Here is an 18,041-nt window from a genome sequence, read left to right as displayed (position 1 = left end):
TGTGGTACAAATTGGGACAACAGTCTGAAGAAAAGGGCTCTTGGTCATGTAAAGCAGTGATGTTGGCAAATGGTTTAGTGTGATAATCCTACATGTTGATCCACAAAGAAATAGATAATAGAGAATCCACACTTCTCTAGCTATCCTTACCAACTTCTTATTGAAGAGCGTTAAGGGCTATGCACAATAGGGTGGTGGGGATCGATGACCCCCATACATAGTGTATCCTTGGGACATGTGGCACTTTCTTTATAGATCAACAAAAAAATGAACTTATAGGATTGGATATATACTAGTCTTACAAAGGTATATATATAATCTTCAGCTAAATCATTATAAATCCTATCATACGTCATATGCTCACCTCCAATGATATGCCCACAATGAGCATATTGGGTGTTCTAGATGGGTATGTTGGAGGTCATTACTGATAATAGGCCATTTGGAAAAATAATCCGCGGATGACCGTGCTAGGATTTGGGTGTGTATTCTCACTAACAACGTTTTCATGAATGTTGTTGACTTTTATAGTGGTTTTTCTAAAGAAGAATTGTCACCTATCGAATGGGATGAAAGTAATGGGTGTCTTCACATGCCCTGTTAGACATTGGCTACTATCCACAGTGGCACAAGATAGTCTTTTGAAGCAACAGTTTGGTAGTCCATGTAGGTGTTTGTAAGCCACGATGTAGAGGCATTTCTAAAGATAGGCCTCATTGTGTATGCTATTTTGATGGTGTTTGTAGAAATAGCCTTGAGTCTTGTATCTCATTTTTGCAATGAAATGGTAGTTATCACATGACTGTTGTGATGGTAGTAGCTGCTTTTATTTGCCTTGTTATCGTTAAGTCATACGAAATGATTGAAGGTCTTGTCCGAGGAATTTATTCAATGTCTTGAGGGCATGTTGTTAGCTTAGCTTTTATCAGTTAAGTGTTTTAAACATGTGTGCCTATTTTTGTATCTTGATTCTTAAGCACAGCTAGTTTTTGCATTTTTGACACTCAAGTTGGCTGATATAGAAAGTATTGAATCTAATGGCGCGACTTATGTTTCTCTTTCAGAGGAAATCAAGTCACACTATCCGAACATAACTTATGCAGATCTTTATCAGGTTAGGATTGTTTAAATTCAAATTTTATAACTCTATAGTTTTAGTTTTCTCAAAATTTTTTGTAATTTCCGTAATGTTTAGCTCAGTTTGGATTGAGGAATTCCCCCCTTTTCCCTTTTTAAAAAAAGCTTGGCAATCAAAAAGCGCAATGCCCAAGCTGAATGAGAAATTGAATTGCACACCAAGATTGGCTATTAGGGTTGACTTTCATTATGAGAATTAGCCTACTCTCTCTCTCTCTCTCTCTCTCTCACACACACACACACACACACACACACACACATTTCTTATTCTACTTTCTGCTTTGGTTTTACCTTTTCGCTATCAACGTTTTTCTTGTTTGGTGGGGATTCAAATACTAGTAAGCAATGGTCTTACCAAGGGATTTCAAAGTCTTTCGAAACCCTTTGCTTACTAAGCTATTTCTATTTTTAGATTTTTCTCAATTACACACAAATTTGTCTAAAGTCGCTTACAAACTCCCTCCTTTCCTGTGTTCTTTCGCTTGTTCTATACAAAATATTAATTTGGAAGATTGTATATTCTAGTCTAATGAAGATTGTATATATGAGTCTTGTCCAAAGAGATGTCGAGTCAATAATACTAAATAATAGTGCTCTATGGAATTAGACAACTAAAGTCTGGTTGGTTAGCGCTTCAGGTACCACGTGTCAAAAATCTGCTCCAGAGTTATCCCTTTTCACATGTGAATACCACATGGGTAATACTTAAATTAAGATCTAGCTTGGCATTGTTATAGAGTAGTTCTGATGGTCAAATTTCTAGAGACTTAGAGAAGAAACAATTATTGGAGCAAACAATGGTTTATTTTTCTATCACCTTAGCGGACATGCAAATTCTTTGAATTTTTGTCCAAGTCATGATCAGTTGTTCGATTATATCGAAATACCTGACGCAAGTGCATAAGCCTTAACAACCAAATTTCCTTTAGGTCAACAAAAATCTGAATTTGTATGATTAGCCTTACAAAGGTATATTTTTCTATTACCTTAGCGGTCATGCAAATTCTTTGAATTTTCATCCAAGTGGTGATCAGCTGTTCAACTATATTGAAATACCTGACGCAGGTGCAAAAGCCTAACAAGTAAAACTCCTTTAGATCACAAAAAAAATTTGAATTTGTACGATTGGATAGATTGAGGATTCATGGTTTAGGTATTTGGAGGGATCTAGAAGCGAATTTTAGCTCTTAGGCTGATTTTTATTGATAGAGGTCACAAGATTAAGTGAATTGAGTAATAGGAAGATCACTAGTCTGACATTGTAGATGCATGCATGGGACCCAAGCTTTGTGCTCCAAAATTTAAGACTGCACTTGACATTTCATGAATAGCAAAATTAGCTTTTAGATTTGAACTGCATGAAGCTAAGGATAGATAAGTGATTGAGGACGCTAGTCTTGGAAGGCCACCTAAATTTGGATGTGGCTTGATTCTATAGCGTAAAGTTGCCTTTAGAAACTGTGGCCAAGGTGAATTGAGCGGGTGAGCTTGCATGGCCAGCAAGTCAACCTAAGTTTAACCTTATAGTTTTTTCTTGGCACGGAGTATCTTGGGGTTGGATTGATTTAGCTACATGTCGTGATGATTCAACCATTACTGCTGATTATGGCCCTTGCTAGAGCAAACACTATCGATTTTGGCTTGATTGCAATCCTCTGCCTTTGGTTTCAGCGTATGGTTCGTCATGCTCTCTGTGATTTGTATGATGATTTGCTGCGAGCTCATCTAGTACTTATTTCATTCTCTAGAAGCTAAGAAAGCAAATTCCTTGAGATGAAACTGGTGGACTGCAATGTTACTCTTGAGTGGGATCATTTCTTGATTGAAATGGAGTTCGGAGGGGAAGCTTTGGGACTCCTTTGGGATTTGAAGGTGACAATAATAATGATTTTTTGACTATAGTACTAAGAGTTGAGGGCATCTCTTTAGTAGTCCGAAAGCAAAGGAACTTCAAGAAGCATAGTGTTTTGTACGATGAATTAGATGGTTGGACAACTCCTTCCAAGGATGGATAGGGTATTTTGGTGACTCGTCAATCTGATGCTCATAGAGATCATGGTTTCAATTCTCAAGAGGGAATCAAACTCTCAAAACCCAATGATGGGTAATTTTTATATATGAGTCGTCTCTTGTGGCTACCATCATTTTTTAAGGGTGCGTACATATTATGAGCGGTAACCCTCGAGAAGATTATCCGAGCAACACTCAATAGAGTTATACTTGAATGAATGATTTTTCATGGAATATCTTTTTTCAAAATCTCAATCGGCAGCTCTCATATCAGCACATGCTTCTTTAATTGATTTTATAGTAAACCTCTAGGTATTTTTGCAACTTTGGAAGTTGCTAATTTATTGCACCTAATAAAAAGCATACTAGGGATTAAAATAGAGGCAAGCTTATGCAAGGATAAGGTCTTATGGATACTTTCCTTGCGTAGACGTCCAAATTGAGTGACATAAAAATAGCCTAATTGGTCTACTTTAACTTTAATCTTGCATGCATGTACCAAGGTACAAAGAGTTAGAGAAATATACCCTTGGTTTGAATGCTCTCCACAAACCATACGTTTAGAATTTGTAAACTACAAATTTATCTCTACAAAGTGAAAACTTTAAATATATAACTATAAACTATACATTAAGGTATGCAAATTGCAAATTCAGAATTTCCAAACTGTAAATTCAAACCTAAAAATTACAACTTGCACTACATTACGAAAACAACTATGACCTATTCATATTATTAGGTCAAAGAGCATTATAATTACTTGATTCAAAAGCCATAGTCTATCAATCCATAAGAAGTTAAGGTTTGCATGAGAAGGTAATGGCTATCCATCCACAAGAAGCTAAATCTACATGAGATGATAATGAAAACATGAGAGATTAAGTTTTGCATCAATCCATAAAAAGCTAGGACATGCTCTCTAGACCTCATCAGCTAAGTTATCTATGTAATCCAGATGTCCACGATGCCTCTCCACCAATGTGCTATCTCCTGCCATTTGGGTAGCCACATCTTCTGCATAACAAGGCAGAACACTAAGCCCAATTAGTCAGTATCCAACCATGCTTAAATTATATACACACATCAAATAAATTACTCACTAATCAAGAGGTGCATCAAAGTCATAGTCTGTCTCCTCATCATCTATCATGAGGACTGCTTGACTCATACTTGAAGGCCCCTCCTCTACGAAGTTTTCTCTGAGCATGCCTTGCAAGTATCCTATGCAAATGCCTTTGTACACCGCCATACATGGACGTCGTGAGTGAATTGCTGCTTTCATCCCAGGTCATGTACTTGCACCAAGCTGAAGCATGGAGCCTCCAATCGGACACAATAACTCCATGAATATCAAGATCATGGAGTTACTCTTCTCCAACCCACCACGCCACTGTCCACCCTTTCCCTCTTTTATGCACCGTACACTTGAAGGCAAGTAATGAGTGATGAAATAATTGTCCACGCACACCTTAAGGGATTGGGAGACTTTATTTGCCCTATCAAGATAGTGATGTGCCTTCTTGCCAATCCTAGATAACAATAGGATTTGAAAGGCGGTAATCTACATGAGCCATAGATTGAAAAAGTTAGGGGAGAAAAATAAAATAAGAACAAACAAGAACATGACAATCATGTAAATAGCCAAATGACATACCTTGACACCAAAGCCAACATTATCTACAACATCAATGCAATCTCCCGTCTCCATGATCCATCTACATGTATTGACTATAAGATGCCAATAGCCGAGTGCAATTCACATAAACAAAACATTATCAACTGTGATATATTACTCACCTACAAGAAACCTCTAGCCTCAGTTGTCTCGCCAAATGCTCAACAAATGAAGTGGATACAGGTGAACACATCACCAATGTCCATCCATAGTCATCCATCACAGATGAAGCAATAGCAAGTGAACATGAGATATGATCCTCATTTAGAATGTTCCATCCAGGGATTCCATTCTTGATTCCACTCACTATAGATCTTGTAGGAAGGGCAATCAAGTAAAAATCCACACTCCATGCAGCATTTTTTCCATTGCGTGACTTCTTCATGCCACCGAGTTCATGGTAGAACTTTCTTATGATTTGAAAAGCCCCATCATAGTTGTATTTCTTATCTTCTTTTCCAAGTGATACATAGTCACACTCCCAAACTTTGTAGTTTTCTTGTGAGATTTGACTTACAAATGATGAGAAAGTGGACAAAGGAACATAAGCCATATCCGTATTACTCACTTTCTTGCTTAGAAGAGACTCCTCCTTTCGTGGATCATTGTCTACAATAACAAAGGACCCTAAATTAAATCTAGTATCAAAGAACACTGATGGCCTGTTTCTATGCTTTTGCACTGCAAGCGTAGAGTTGGTCAGTATACAGTTCCAAAGGAGGGCAAGTGCGTGAACTACTCTTGCTTACATGCTTTGCGGGTTATTTAAAGCATTATAGCAGTTTCATGATGAGTCTAGAGGAGTTTCATGGCAAGAATAGAGGACTTGCATGATACCAATCCAGAGCATCAAAGTTGGTGTCAACAATCTCCAAATTTGACTAGATCAGGTTGAGTTTACTGGGATTTGTAATTGCTTACACCTAGAATAGTTTGTATACAGCATGCCAGTTGGTATTGAATAAGGGTTCTATACTGCAGTGTATATTTTTAAACAGAAAATATAAAGCTGAAGTATTTTAGCAGAAAGGTAAATCTGTGTGTCCTATTTTTGCAGCTCGCTGGGGTTGTGGCAGTCGAAGTTACTGGAGGCCCTACTGTTGATTTTCTTCCTGGCCGTAAGGTCTGCTCTGATTCTTTGTTCTTATGTTGTGAACAGGTTCATATTTTGTTTTTAGAGATCAGCCGGTTTTTAGAGATCAGCTGGCTCTGTTTGACAAGTTCAATTTCAAAGAAGAGAGAAAGATTTACAGTTTTATCTGTGATATAACAGGACTCACTTGCATCACCACCAGAGGGGCGACTTCCAGATGCCAAGAAAGGTGAGGTTGATTATAGCTACAATTTTGGAACTTACAGTATTCACATTATATGACAAAAAAGAACCATATTTCTCTTTTCCAAATGTGTGCATGGAGAATGTTTGGTCTGTCTCAAGAGGACAAGCTTGAGCAAGGAAACTCTATATCGTTCTGACACTGTTTGTAGTCAAAAGGCTGAAAGACTGAAAGCAAGATGCTTCATGTCCTCTTCCCTTCATGCCCCAAAGATACCTATTTTTTGGGTCTCTTACCCTGAGCTTCCATGTTCTGGTCTCTGTACGGGGTGTGTTTTGAACCTTCCTGAGGCAATACACAAACTTGCAAGCTCTTTAAACAGGCTGCTTTGATACCACTTCATGTAGAAGAACTGAGAATGCAGGCTTTGCGTTGACTATTTTTGAAGCAACCTGAAAGCTGTGCTAAAGCTTTAAATGCTTTATATCCAGCAAGCATGCTGGTTTTCAACCTACAACACGTAGTTTCATACACTATGACCCGTAGGTCAACAACCTTGCGACTGTATTTACAGTTACAATGAATGGAAGAATAGGGAAGAGCTTCAACTCAGCTCTATACAATCGTCTCTCTGAAATGAGAGTCTACACAAGAAATCCAGAGGAATGAAGGTGACAATCATTATTAATCTTACACTATGTCCACCTTTTCCCTACGGGATGCCATAAGTCCCTGCCTCTTCATTTAGGTTTTTGGCTCCTTGAAACTCTACAATAATCCACCATAGTGCTTGTTTGAGCACGCATGCCTGTGCATCTCTTCCACTTTCGAGGAACAGTGGTTCCTTATGAAGTTAGAGCGGAAGATACTGTTTTGCCTTTGAAGACCTCAAGAAGCGAAAACTTTATGCTGGTAGATTTGCTCTGCACTGCCAGCCTAGTTTTTAGGTACTGAAATTCCAAATGAAAAGTATAGAAACATAAGAAGCAGCTGATGATGGATCTGAAAATGGGGGGTAGAGTAGTACATGTATGAGATACGACATACATGCACTGTCCAAGTATTGACGCTTCCATAAAGAGTGGATTAATAAGTGTGACAATGACTTAGATTTTGGGCAATGCTTGAATACATTGAAATGCACAGTGGAGAGTTCACTTCAATGAAAATAGTCCTCCTATGGACTTTTGAGTATGTCAAGCATTTATTTTTTACTATGTATCCGCCCCCCCCCGCCCCGCAAATTTTTCTTTAAAAAAGGAGAGATTTTAGGGGGCAATAACATACTTTACAAAGTAAAATACAAGTAAACTAAGGGAAATGGTTGTCGCAATTTTTTAATAAGCACAGTAGGGCAATGGAGAAGCCAAGTGTGCAAGTGCAAGTGATTTTATGGACAGTCATGTAGATGTATGTACAGTCTACTACTATTACTGCTCTACTCCTCCTCCTCCTACTCTACTACTACTGCTACTTGTACTGCTGCTGTTACTGCTACTGCTACTGCTAACTACTACAGGCCCAAAACTCCTGAAACTATGTTCTATGTATGTTGGAGCAATATGTTAGAATTATAGATATAATTCAGCAGTGACCAATGTAATTTAATAAGCTAGTTAGGGGCACTTTTCCCTCTTTAAGAGGTTTTTCCTTCTAACCGCAGTTAGTTCACTAACTATGGTTAGTGACTACTAAGGTTTTGTCACTAGGACAAAACCTTATCTCTCACTCTTTGAGTTGTACTCTTTACACTCTTCTATTGCAACTCAGCTCTCAAGCTCTCACTCTCTCTCCGCAATCTCTCACATTTGGTATCAGAGCAATTGATCCTGCTCCCTGCTTTTCCCCGTTCAGCTCCAGCCTACAGCCCACGCTCCTGCTGCTACCTTTCGTACCTTCAGTACCCTGCCGTACCTGCTACCTGCCGTACCGTACCGTACCGTACCGTACCCTGCCGTACTGCTCTTGCTGTGTCCGTACCTTCAGTACCTGTGTGGTCGTCGTACAGCTCGTCGTCCGTACAAGTGAAGCGACGTACAGTCTATGTTTCCTTTCCGTACAGCAAATCTCCAGCCGTACAGTCCGTCGCCAGACTGTACGGTTCGCCGTACAGTTTCGTACCTGCGTGTACGGCTCACTGTCACCATACGTATGGTTCGCTGTCACCGTCCGTACCTGTGCGTACAAGCCGTACAGCAGGTTGTCGTCCCTGCTTCCGTACAGGTCCTCATACGTTTCGGCACCATACAACTGTACCCGTTGATCCGTACTATGTTCGTCCGTACAACTGTACCCCGCTGATCGGTACTCTGTTGTACATCCGTACATTCTAATCAGTACTATGTTGTACAGTCATCGTACCAGTAGATCTGGTGGTATTTGTGCAGACATTTGCAGATCTTTGCAGTCATTTGGGTATTTTCGGGTTCATTGTTGCTTGTGAAGCAGACATTGCAGGTAGATTCAGAGGTTTAGCCAAAAATTTGGGACTTTCTGCTGAAATTGCAAAATTTGGGGCTTTTTGTACTTCTGTCCCTTTCTGGTTGCAATTTCAAGCTCGAAATTTGGGGCTTTCAGTTTTGCAGTACAATTTCTTGAAGAAATTTGGGGATTTTGTAATTACACTGCAATTTCACAGTGAAATTTGGGGCTTTTGCAAACAAAGCGCAATTCTTGCAACATTTGGGGCTTTTGATCAATTTGCCCCTTTCCGGTTGCAATTTCAGGCCTATTTTGGGGCTTTTGTGTTGGGAGATCAATTTCTGGAGTTTTCAGTTCATACTGCCTTTCTTGAAGTGTTTTGCAGCACTTTTGGCAGATTCTGGAGAGTTTTTGATGCTTGGACAGATTTCTGACAGTGCAAGTACAGAAATCTGAGTTGCATTTACAGCCAGTGCTTGGCTGTGTTTTTTGGGAGTTGTGCATTTCATTCCCAGTAAGGGAATTCAGTTTTGTATCTGCTTAAATCTCTTTCTCAGATATGGCCCAACAAAATCAGAATGACTTCCAGTTCGGTGGTCTTTCACAGGAAGACAAGTTGGATGGTACCAACTACTCCCTCTGGAGTTTTATGGTACGCAACATTCTGATTTCTCGCAATTTATGGGATTATGTGAATGGGGGTGAGATCCGACTAGCAGGTATGGCACCTAATACCCCTCCTCAGCAAGGAGGTGGAAGAGGTCGTGCACAGGGTGCAGCTGCAGAACAAGTTGTTGGTGCAGTTATAGCCACTACTCCAGAGCAGAAGAGATGGGATTCACGGGATGCCTTAGCTTTGTCATGCATCTCTCTTTCAGTGAAAAGATTTATCATTCCGCATATCTGGTCGTGTAAGACCTCGAAGGCAGCGTGGGATATTTTAGAAAGCATGTATGCAGCCCGGAATGATGCAAGGGTATCTTTCTTGAAAAGAGAGTTAAGTAATACACATATGGAAGAGGGTGACTCCATGTCAGTCCACCTCACAAAACTACAGGATCTCAGAGAGCAATTATTAAACATAGATGAGATTATTCCTGATTCAGAGATGATTACTACCACTCTGAATACTCTTCCTGAGTCTTATCTCAGCTTTCATACCTCGCTGAACTTATCATTGAGGGGGGGTGCAAATCCTCTCACTTTTCATGAGTTGATAGGACTTCTGCTTCAGGAAGAGCAGACCAGGAAAAACTTGGCTTCACGTGTAGGTGAACAAGCTATGCTCTCAAAGTTTAAATAAAAAACAAAGGGACAGGCAAAGACATCAGTAAATCAGCCTTCCAGTGGGTCAGGACAGCCTTCACAAAAGGCTAAAAATGATGCAAGTAAGCCCAAGAAGAAGGGTTTTTGTCACTACTGCAAAAAGCCAGGTCATCACATTGCAGAATGCAGGAAAAGGCTTGCAAAAGAGAAGAAAAACAGCTCCGGTATGGTTGTTTCAGATTCAGCTCCTCATGCATCTGACAGTGGGGATGCTGCAGCCAACTTTGTTGGACAGGATTATGCCTTTTTATCTTGCATTTCAAATTCTAGGCTGGCTGCTCCAGATGCTCGGGATAGTACAACCACTTGTAATGATGATACATATGCATTTTTGACTTGCAGTTATGACTCTTCTACGGATGCATCTGCTTTCAGTGTCAATGAAACACTGAACACTTGGTATTTTGACAGCGGTGCATCCAAGCATATGACTTCTAGGAAGTGTCTTTTTACTTCTTGCATCCACCTCCCGTCGGTAAGAAAGTCACTTGTGCCAATAACTTATCATATTCAGTACGTGGCACAGGAGATGTTGATCTTACTGCCATTGATGGCTCAATTTTCAGACTTTCAGATGTCTTATATGTGCCTGGTATCACCAAAAATCTTCTTTCAGTGTCCACTCTTAACAGAGCTGGATTTCAGGTCATCTTTGAAGATGACAAATGTGCTGTCCGAGACAGGGAAGATGATTATGCCTTAAGATTATCTGGTACTCTGCTGCGTGGGCTTTTTCAGCTTGATCTTTTTGAGAAAAGAGTAGCCCATGCTCTTGCAGTTTCTACCCCTACTGCTGCCATGCAGAATGCAGAATTATGGCATGCCCGATATGGCCACATGCATTACTACAGCTTGATGACACTTCAGAAGCATTCTATGGTTGATGCATTGCCACCTCTTGAGATACCTCCTCCACATGCCTGTGAAGGGTGCATTTTCGGCAAGATGCATAGATTCCCCTTCAAAAAGGATGGTTCAGTTAAAGCTGTCCGCAAATTACAGCTTATACACAGTGATGTCTGTGGTCCCATGAGGACTCCATCATTGGGTAGTCATCTCTACTTCGTTACATTTATTGATGATTACTCCAATTTCACTTGGGTCTTTGGGCTGAAGCGCAAATCATAAGTGTTCATGGTGTTTAAACACTTTTCAGCCATGGTTGAAAATGAAACCGGACTCAAGATACAGACATTGCGCAGAGATAGAGGTGGGGAATACTTGTCCACAGATTTTGATGCTTTTCTGAAAGGCAAGGGTATTGTGCATGAGCTCACAGTGAGGCTGACCCCTCAGCAAAATGGCAAAGCTGAGAGGAAAAATAGAACTCTCATGGAGATGGACAGATGTATGCTGAAAAGCAAACACATGCCTCACAAATTCTGGCTTGAGGGTCTGATGTGTGCCAATTACATTTTGAATCGGGCTCCCACTAAGGCCTTAAAAACAAAAACTCCCTATGAGGTCTGGGATGGGAGAAAGCCTTCAGTGGATCATTTCCGAGTCTTTGGATGCCTTGCTTATGCTCATGTGCCAGTTGAATTTAGGCACAAGTTGTCAGATAAAGCCATTAAGTGCATATTTGTTGGGTATAGTGCAGAAAGCAAGGGGTACCGTCTCTACAATCCTGTTACACGCAAGATCATAGTCAGTAGAGATGTGATATTTGCATAAAATTCAGCTCACACTCAGGCTGAATTTCAAATGCCTTCTTCTTCAGAGGATGTCTTTGAGGGGTTACTACCCATCGCCTTGGGTTCCCGTGCTGATATTTCTGATGCAAATCAGAATTTACAGCCACCTCCCGATGCTTTAGTTCCGCCACAGGATGTCTTGCCACCTCCACAGGCGGTGGAACAGGTGGTGCTTGCAGACATACATGCAGCAAAAACAGTCCCAAACTGGCTGTTACAGACTCTCAGGGAGAGTAAAATTGATGCTCCGTTACCTGGCAGGACTCGCAGTGCAGCAAGGCACATGGAAGGTGCTAATTCAGTGGAATCAGCATATGCAGGTACTCTTCTTGATGAGGAGGAGCCTGCCACATTCGAAGAGGCAAAGGACAATGTGCATTGGATGAATGCCATGCACGATGAGTTGCAGTCCATTGAAAAAAAACAGACTTGGGATGTTGTAGACTTGCCACCAGGTAAACATGCCATTGGCACACGATGGGTTTTCAAGGTCAAACGGAAGCCAGATGGCTCCATTGACAGATACAAGGCAAGGCTAGTTGCTAAAGGCTATGCTCAGAAAAAGGGCATAGATTATAAGGAGACATTCGCTCCTACATCCCGGATGACCACCATCCGATCAGTTATTGCAATGGCTGCACATTTTGAGTGGCATGTTCATCAATTGGACATAAAAACAGCCTTCTTAAATGGAGACTTGCTGGAAGAGGTGTATGTCAAACAACCTCCAGGCTTTGAAATTACAGCAAATGCACTTCAGGTATGCAAGCTACACAAAGCTTTGTATGGGCTGAAACAGGCCCCTCGTGCATGGTATGCCAAGATTCATGCCTTTTTGACCAGCAAGGGGCTGCGCAATAGTCCTACTAAGAGCACCCTCTGGGGGGGGAATTTTAGTCATCCTTCTTTATGTCGATGACTTACTGCTCACAGGGTCCAATGAAGACAAAATTGCAGATTTCAAAGCTGATTTGTAGACCAACTTTGACATGTCAGATTTGGGGCTGCTTCGCTTTTATTTGGGGATCCAGTTCTCTCATGAGACACGTGGCACTGTTATGTCTCAGTCCAAGTATGTGCAGAAACTCTTGGACAGATTTAACATGCATGATTGTAAGCCCATAGCCACTCCCATGGAGCCGGGGCTGAAACTCACAATGCATGATGCAGGAGAATTAGTTGATGCCACACTTTACAGTCAGGCTGTTGGATGCCTCATATATCTCTGCAACACTAGACCTGATATTCAGTTTGCAGTATCTCAGGTGAGCAGGTACATGCACAGCCCAAAAACTATGCATTGGCAGGCAGTTAAGCGCATCTTCCGTTATTTGCAGGGCACGAAGTCTTTTGGCTTGCTATTTCCGAGGGGGGGTGACTTGCAGATGCATGCCTACAGTGATTCAGATTGGGCTGGTGATTATGACACTAGGCAGTCCACTAGTGGCAATTGTTTCTTTTTGGGTAAATCTTGCATCTCCTGGCTAAGCAAGAAACAATCTACAGTGGCTACCTCATCATGTGAAGCTGAGTACAGGGCAGCTTTCACAGCAACAGTTGAATGTGTCTGGCTGCGACGTCTATTTGCTGATCTTCATCTGTCTTTGGAGGGTCCTTCTCCAATTCTCACTGATAGTCAGAGTGCCATTGCAGTGGCAAAGAATCCAGTGTTTCATGCTCGCACGAAGCACATTGAGGTTCACTATCACTACGTCAGAGAGAAGTTGCATGCAGGAGAGATCAGTATGATCTTTGTGTCCACACATGACAACGTTGCAAATATTTTCACCAAAGCACTACCACGTGAAAAGTTTGAGGCATTTCGCAGTGCCTTGAACTTATATCCGTTTGGTGATTGATCAGCCTTGTACATGACATTGGCACTGCAGGGGGGTGTTAGAATTATAGATATAATTCAGCAGTGACCAATGTAATTTAATAAGCTAGTTAGGGGCACTTTTCTTTCTTTAGGAGGTTTTTCCCCCTAACCGCAGTTAGTTCACTAACTATGGTTAGTGACTACTAAGGTTTTGTCACTAGGACAAAACCTTATCTCTCACTCTTTGAGTTGTACTCTTTACACTCTTCTATTGCAACTCAGCTCTCAAACTTTCAGCTCTCAAGCTCTCACTCTCTTGCTCTCTCTCTCTCCGCAATCTCTCACACAATAAAGTGGTTTGCATAGCTGTTCAAACATGCCCATACAGTATATCTGTGTAGGTGCAGCAGAGTTTATAGATACAAAGCCGTCCGACAATGAGAAACATGCATCTCAAAGCGAAGTTTATGCAGATTTGCTCACGCACATGGGCATTTGGACATGGTTACACTATTTCTGCAATATCAGGAATTTTGACACGGTGGTGGTGCATTTTGGAGCAAGAACTCCATCTGGAGAGTCACCCCTGCCTCTCGACCCCTAAATGTTTTTTGCAGATCGTACCAGTGTACATCTCCTCAACTGTGCAAAAAGAGTGGACAAAGTGATTGTCTGATATGGCAACCTCAGGCTGTTGGTTCGAGCCCAAAGATTGACCTCTGACTGAATACACAGGGTAGACTCTTGAGCTTTCACATGGTCGCCATTGGCCATTCTGTTTGTTCGTTCCAAAACTATTGAAAAGATGAATCCATTTTGTAAATTTTCTTAGCGAATTGTGCGGATAATTTTCATCAAGGACTCTCAGGCTGTTGGTTCAAGCCCAAAGATTGACCTCTGACTGAATACACAGGCTAGACTCTTGAGCTGTCTAGACTCTTGAGCTGTCACATGGTCTCCATTGGCCATTCTGTTTGTTCGTTCCAGAACTATTGAAAAGATGAATTCATTTTGTAAATTTTCTTAGCGAATTGTGCGGATAATTCACATCAAGGACTTAGAGATTATTGATTTCATACATGTTTTATTTAGTTATTTTCACCCGTTCTGCTGCTTCAGGAGATGAGGGGAAATGGTTTTTGTTTGTGTCTGTGGACTTGGTTGCGGATAGGTGGTGTAGTGTCTGCATCAAATAAGCAACATGATAGATGCATCTGTGACAATCTGCATTGCACTTGTCGGTGTAGGCTCGGAGCATCTGAAGGACATTTTCTATCGAATGGGACTTTCAGATAAGGATATTGTAGCCCTTTCAGGTGGTCATACTTTGGTAAGCTGTGAGTTATTTTTCAAATTATTTCGCAGCTTTCGCTTTGAGGTAGATTATTTATGCTTTGAAGTTGCTTCATGCTGTAGGGAAGGGCTCATCCAGAGAGGTCTGGTTTTGAGGGAGCATGGACAGAAAAACCTTTGAAGTTTGACAATTCTTATTTCTTGTGAGTATCTGTACAATTTAAACTTGCCAATTCTGTGCAGTTGATATAATACTGCAATCCATTTCTTGCATCACTATACAGATCTCAGCCATCTTACTTGATATAGATGGAACTGTAAACAGTACTGGGTGGCTATGCTATTTATAAAAGTGATGGCTTATTCATGTCCTACATTATGCTTATACCTTGGTGGTTTTTGAATTGAGAGGGAAACTCTGATGATGTGATGTATTGATATGAGAATTCCGGCATCGCTCCATTCGTTTGATGGAGAGTGGTTTCTGGTTGTGGCAGGGAATTATTGAAGGGAGAATCTGAGGGTCTGCTTCAACTTCCCACAGATAAATGCTTGCTCGAAGATCCAGCATTCCGCCCATATGTGGAACTCTATGCACAGGTGAGATTAATGGTTAATTGGTGATATTATAACCTAGGTAGTTAATTTTGCTTAATTGCTTCTGAAAGAAGTCATTTTTCAGGATGAGGATGCCTTTTTCAAGGATTATGCAGAATCACATAAGAAGCTTTCTGAGCTTGGCTTTAAGAGTCCAGCAACCAGTGCTATTCCTAGGGGAACTACTAAAGATCTTTTTGTCAGCCCAACAACTGTGTTGGCACAAAGTGCTGTGGGAGTTGCTGTCACAGCTGCAGTTATTGTTGTGGGTTATATTTATGAGGCTCGAAAAAAGGCAAGTGCTAAGTGATATATATTTCTTCTCTACTATGAACTGTGCTCACACTGTAGCTTTTCTTGCGGAAAGATTGTTGAGCTTTGTGACTATTGGGAATGCTGTGCAACCCTGAGCAAAACAGATCAGTTCTGTGAATGGATCATGATTACATAATCGTAACTTATTGTTTTTAGACAAATCTTCCCAAGTACATGCATACGTATGCATTTTGAGTAGAGACAAACATGGTGGCAAAAAATAATAGAGTGGGAAGTCATAAATTCAAACTTCAAACTCATGCATGAAAAAATGTGAGGCCTGATAATCAACATGTATACAAATTAAGTAAAGGATACTCTTATAAACTGTGAAGGCAAAATGGCTTTATTTCTCTAACTCGTACAGCTTTAGCTTCATGCTCCAGCACATACATGATAAAGTTTAATTTGTAGAGAGCATATTAAATTTCTAGCATAATGAATTTACTTGATGATTGCAAATGTTTACATGTTGCATCTTTTAGTTATGTGCTCTATCACAAATTTGTTTCATGGGACATCAATAAAGTGGAGATTTATAATTTATACTAACTCAATACATGGAGGATTTGTGAAAGTACATACATGGATGATTTTTTTATTTATATAAGCAGGTATGGCACTCTATCGTATATCTGCTAGTGCATGAAGCTTGAATTGCATGAACCATAATGCTCCTTCGGCTTATAAGTGGAAGTAAAGTTAGTTGTGAACTTATGGCTTCATACAGTATCATGTATACTCTACGTACAGATTGCAAAGGGAAAGGTAGAGTTACTTATAAATTTTGTTGTGCGTGCGTGCATGTGAGTGAGGGCGTGTGTGTGTGTGTGTGTGTCTGAGAGAGAGAGAGAGAGAGATGTGTGTGTGTGTGTGTGTCTGAGAGAGAGAGAGAGAGAGATCTATGTATGTATAGATAGATAGACATGTATGTATACGATGCTGCTGCTGTTGTGCGCAGTCGACCTTTGCTAAAATATTCTCATTGAAAGAGTTAAAATAAAAGTCGCAACAATTATTACATTTGGACATATAATATGCTTTTTGAAAGAGTTTTCTTAAAACAATAATTGTTGATCTTGGATAATGCATAATTAGAATCTTGAAACTGATATAAATTTCTATGAAATAGCATGTAATATATAATGTATTTAAAGCACCTACACACAATCACAAAAGGAGGTAACAATACATCAGCTTGTTGAATATACGTAAAACATTTGTAGGAAGTTTTAAGAAATTTCTTCTTGAACGAATTTGTAGCTCTAACAGTTCTTTTTTGTTAAAGAAACAACCGTTTCAACACGTCTGCGTTGATATTTAATTTCTTAGTATTCAAAAACAATAGAATGCTTGAAGGCATCTTGAACTCTCTTCTTCTTATTTGGTGACCTTTGCATCTATTATACGAGAACAACTTAAGATCCTTGTGGAGTCAGAGATCAGTTTTTGTAAATCTCTTTGTTGTTTCAAGTTGATTTTCTCTCTCTCCTTGGGACATCAACCAATTTGCACTCAAGACACCTATCTTTATAAATCTCTATATTGTTCAAGATGGTTTTCTCTTTCTCCTTGGGATATCAACCAAAGCGCACTTAAGAGAGTGTAGAGCTTAGCCTTGTTTAGCTCTATCCTTGAAGTATTTACTCTTTGGAGCATTGTCTTGGCTTTTTTCTTTTGAGCATAAAAAACGTCATTCTCATGTTGTGTTGATGATTCCCATCCGTCTTTGTGCTTCTCTCGAATTTGTTGTCTTTTAAACACACCAATTAGAAGTGATAGCTTGCTTTGCTTGAGACATTTTTGTAAACATGTCCATTGAGAAGATAGAATGCATATCGAGTCTCTTTCTTACAAAGGACAATAAGGATGTTAGGAAAGAATCATGGGATGTTAAGGTTCAAAGAGTAGACGATGAGGGCTCGAGTTTTAGAAACAAAGCTTTGCTAAAGCCATCCCCACTCGAGTTTTTTTTTTGGAAAAAAAGGGTGTTTATATTCATAAGAACTTTATACATCAAAATTCTCTCCTTCACAGGATAAGAAGATTTCCATGATGAGTTGTGATATATTATATCTAGAGTACCGGGAACAGCTAAAGAACCACAATAGGAAATTTAGACATCAACTATGCTTCAAAATTGTTTCTCTGAAATGGGCAAGACAGATTGACATCTCTATCCTTCTTGTGTGAAGTAGAAGGGGCCTGAAAAGTAACATCCTGAACAATATCACCCTTAGCAGTAGCCCCCTGATCAGTGACATTAGTAACACTTTGAGCAGCAACATCCAGAGCAGAGGCAGTCCTGTGAAAGTACTTGGGGGGTTTGACATGAGTAGCATCCTCTGGTGATATGTTTAGCAAGGCCCTTGATTAGCTTGGAATGTTCATTATTGTAGGCACTTATCTGGAAATCAAGTCTTCTTTTTTCCTATCCCACCAAGCCATAAACATGGCATCAGTATTCATCACAACAT

At 40.3% G+C, this 18,041-nt stretch overlaps 1 protein-coding gene across 2 annotated transcripts in view; it reads left to right on the top strand.

The window, feature by feature from the left end:
* Positions 1-15,725, top strand: part of APX3 (ascorbate peroxidase 3) — a 36,585-nt gene extending 20,860 nt beyond the window's left edge. For both annotated transcript variants that reach the window (XM_087389245.1, XM_087389246.1), the window contains exons 4-10: positions 1,065-1,114; positions 5,880-5,945; positions 6,096-6,144; positions 14,607-14,689; positions 14,776-14,855; positions 15,150-15,252; positions 15,335-15,725. In XM_087389245.1, the coding sequence (XP_087245371.1) occupies positions 1,065-1,114; positions 5,880-5,945; positions 6,096-6,144; positions 14,607-14,689; positions 14,776-14,855; positions 15,150-15,252; positions 15,335-15,559 (656 nt within the window). In that variant the 3' untranslated portion in view covers positions 15,560-15,725. The remainder of the gene's footprint in view (positions 1-1,064; positions 1,115-5,879; positions 5,946-6,095; positions 6,145-14,606; positions 14,690-14,775; positions 14,856-15,149; positions 15,253-15,334) is intronic.
* Positions 15,726-18,041: the final 2,316 nt, after the last annotated feature.

Source organism: Dipteris shenzhenensis, chromosome 18 (assembly GCF_047967505.1).
Source record: "Dipteris shenzhenensis isolate YYH24624 ecotype China chromosome 18, Dip_SZ_1.0, whole genome shotgun sequence".
NCBI lineage: Eukaryota > Viridiplantae > Streptophyta > Polypodiopsida > Gleicheniales > Dipteridaceae > Dipteris > Dipteris shenzhenensis.
This window is presented reverse-complemented; position numbering and strand designations above follow the sequence as displayed.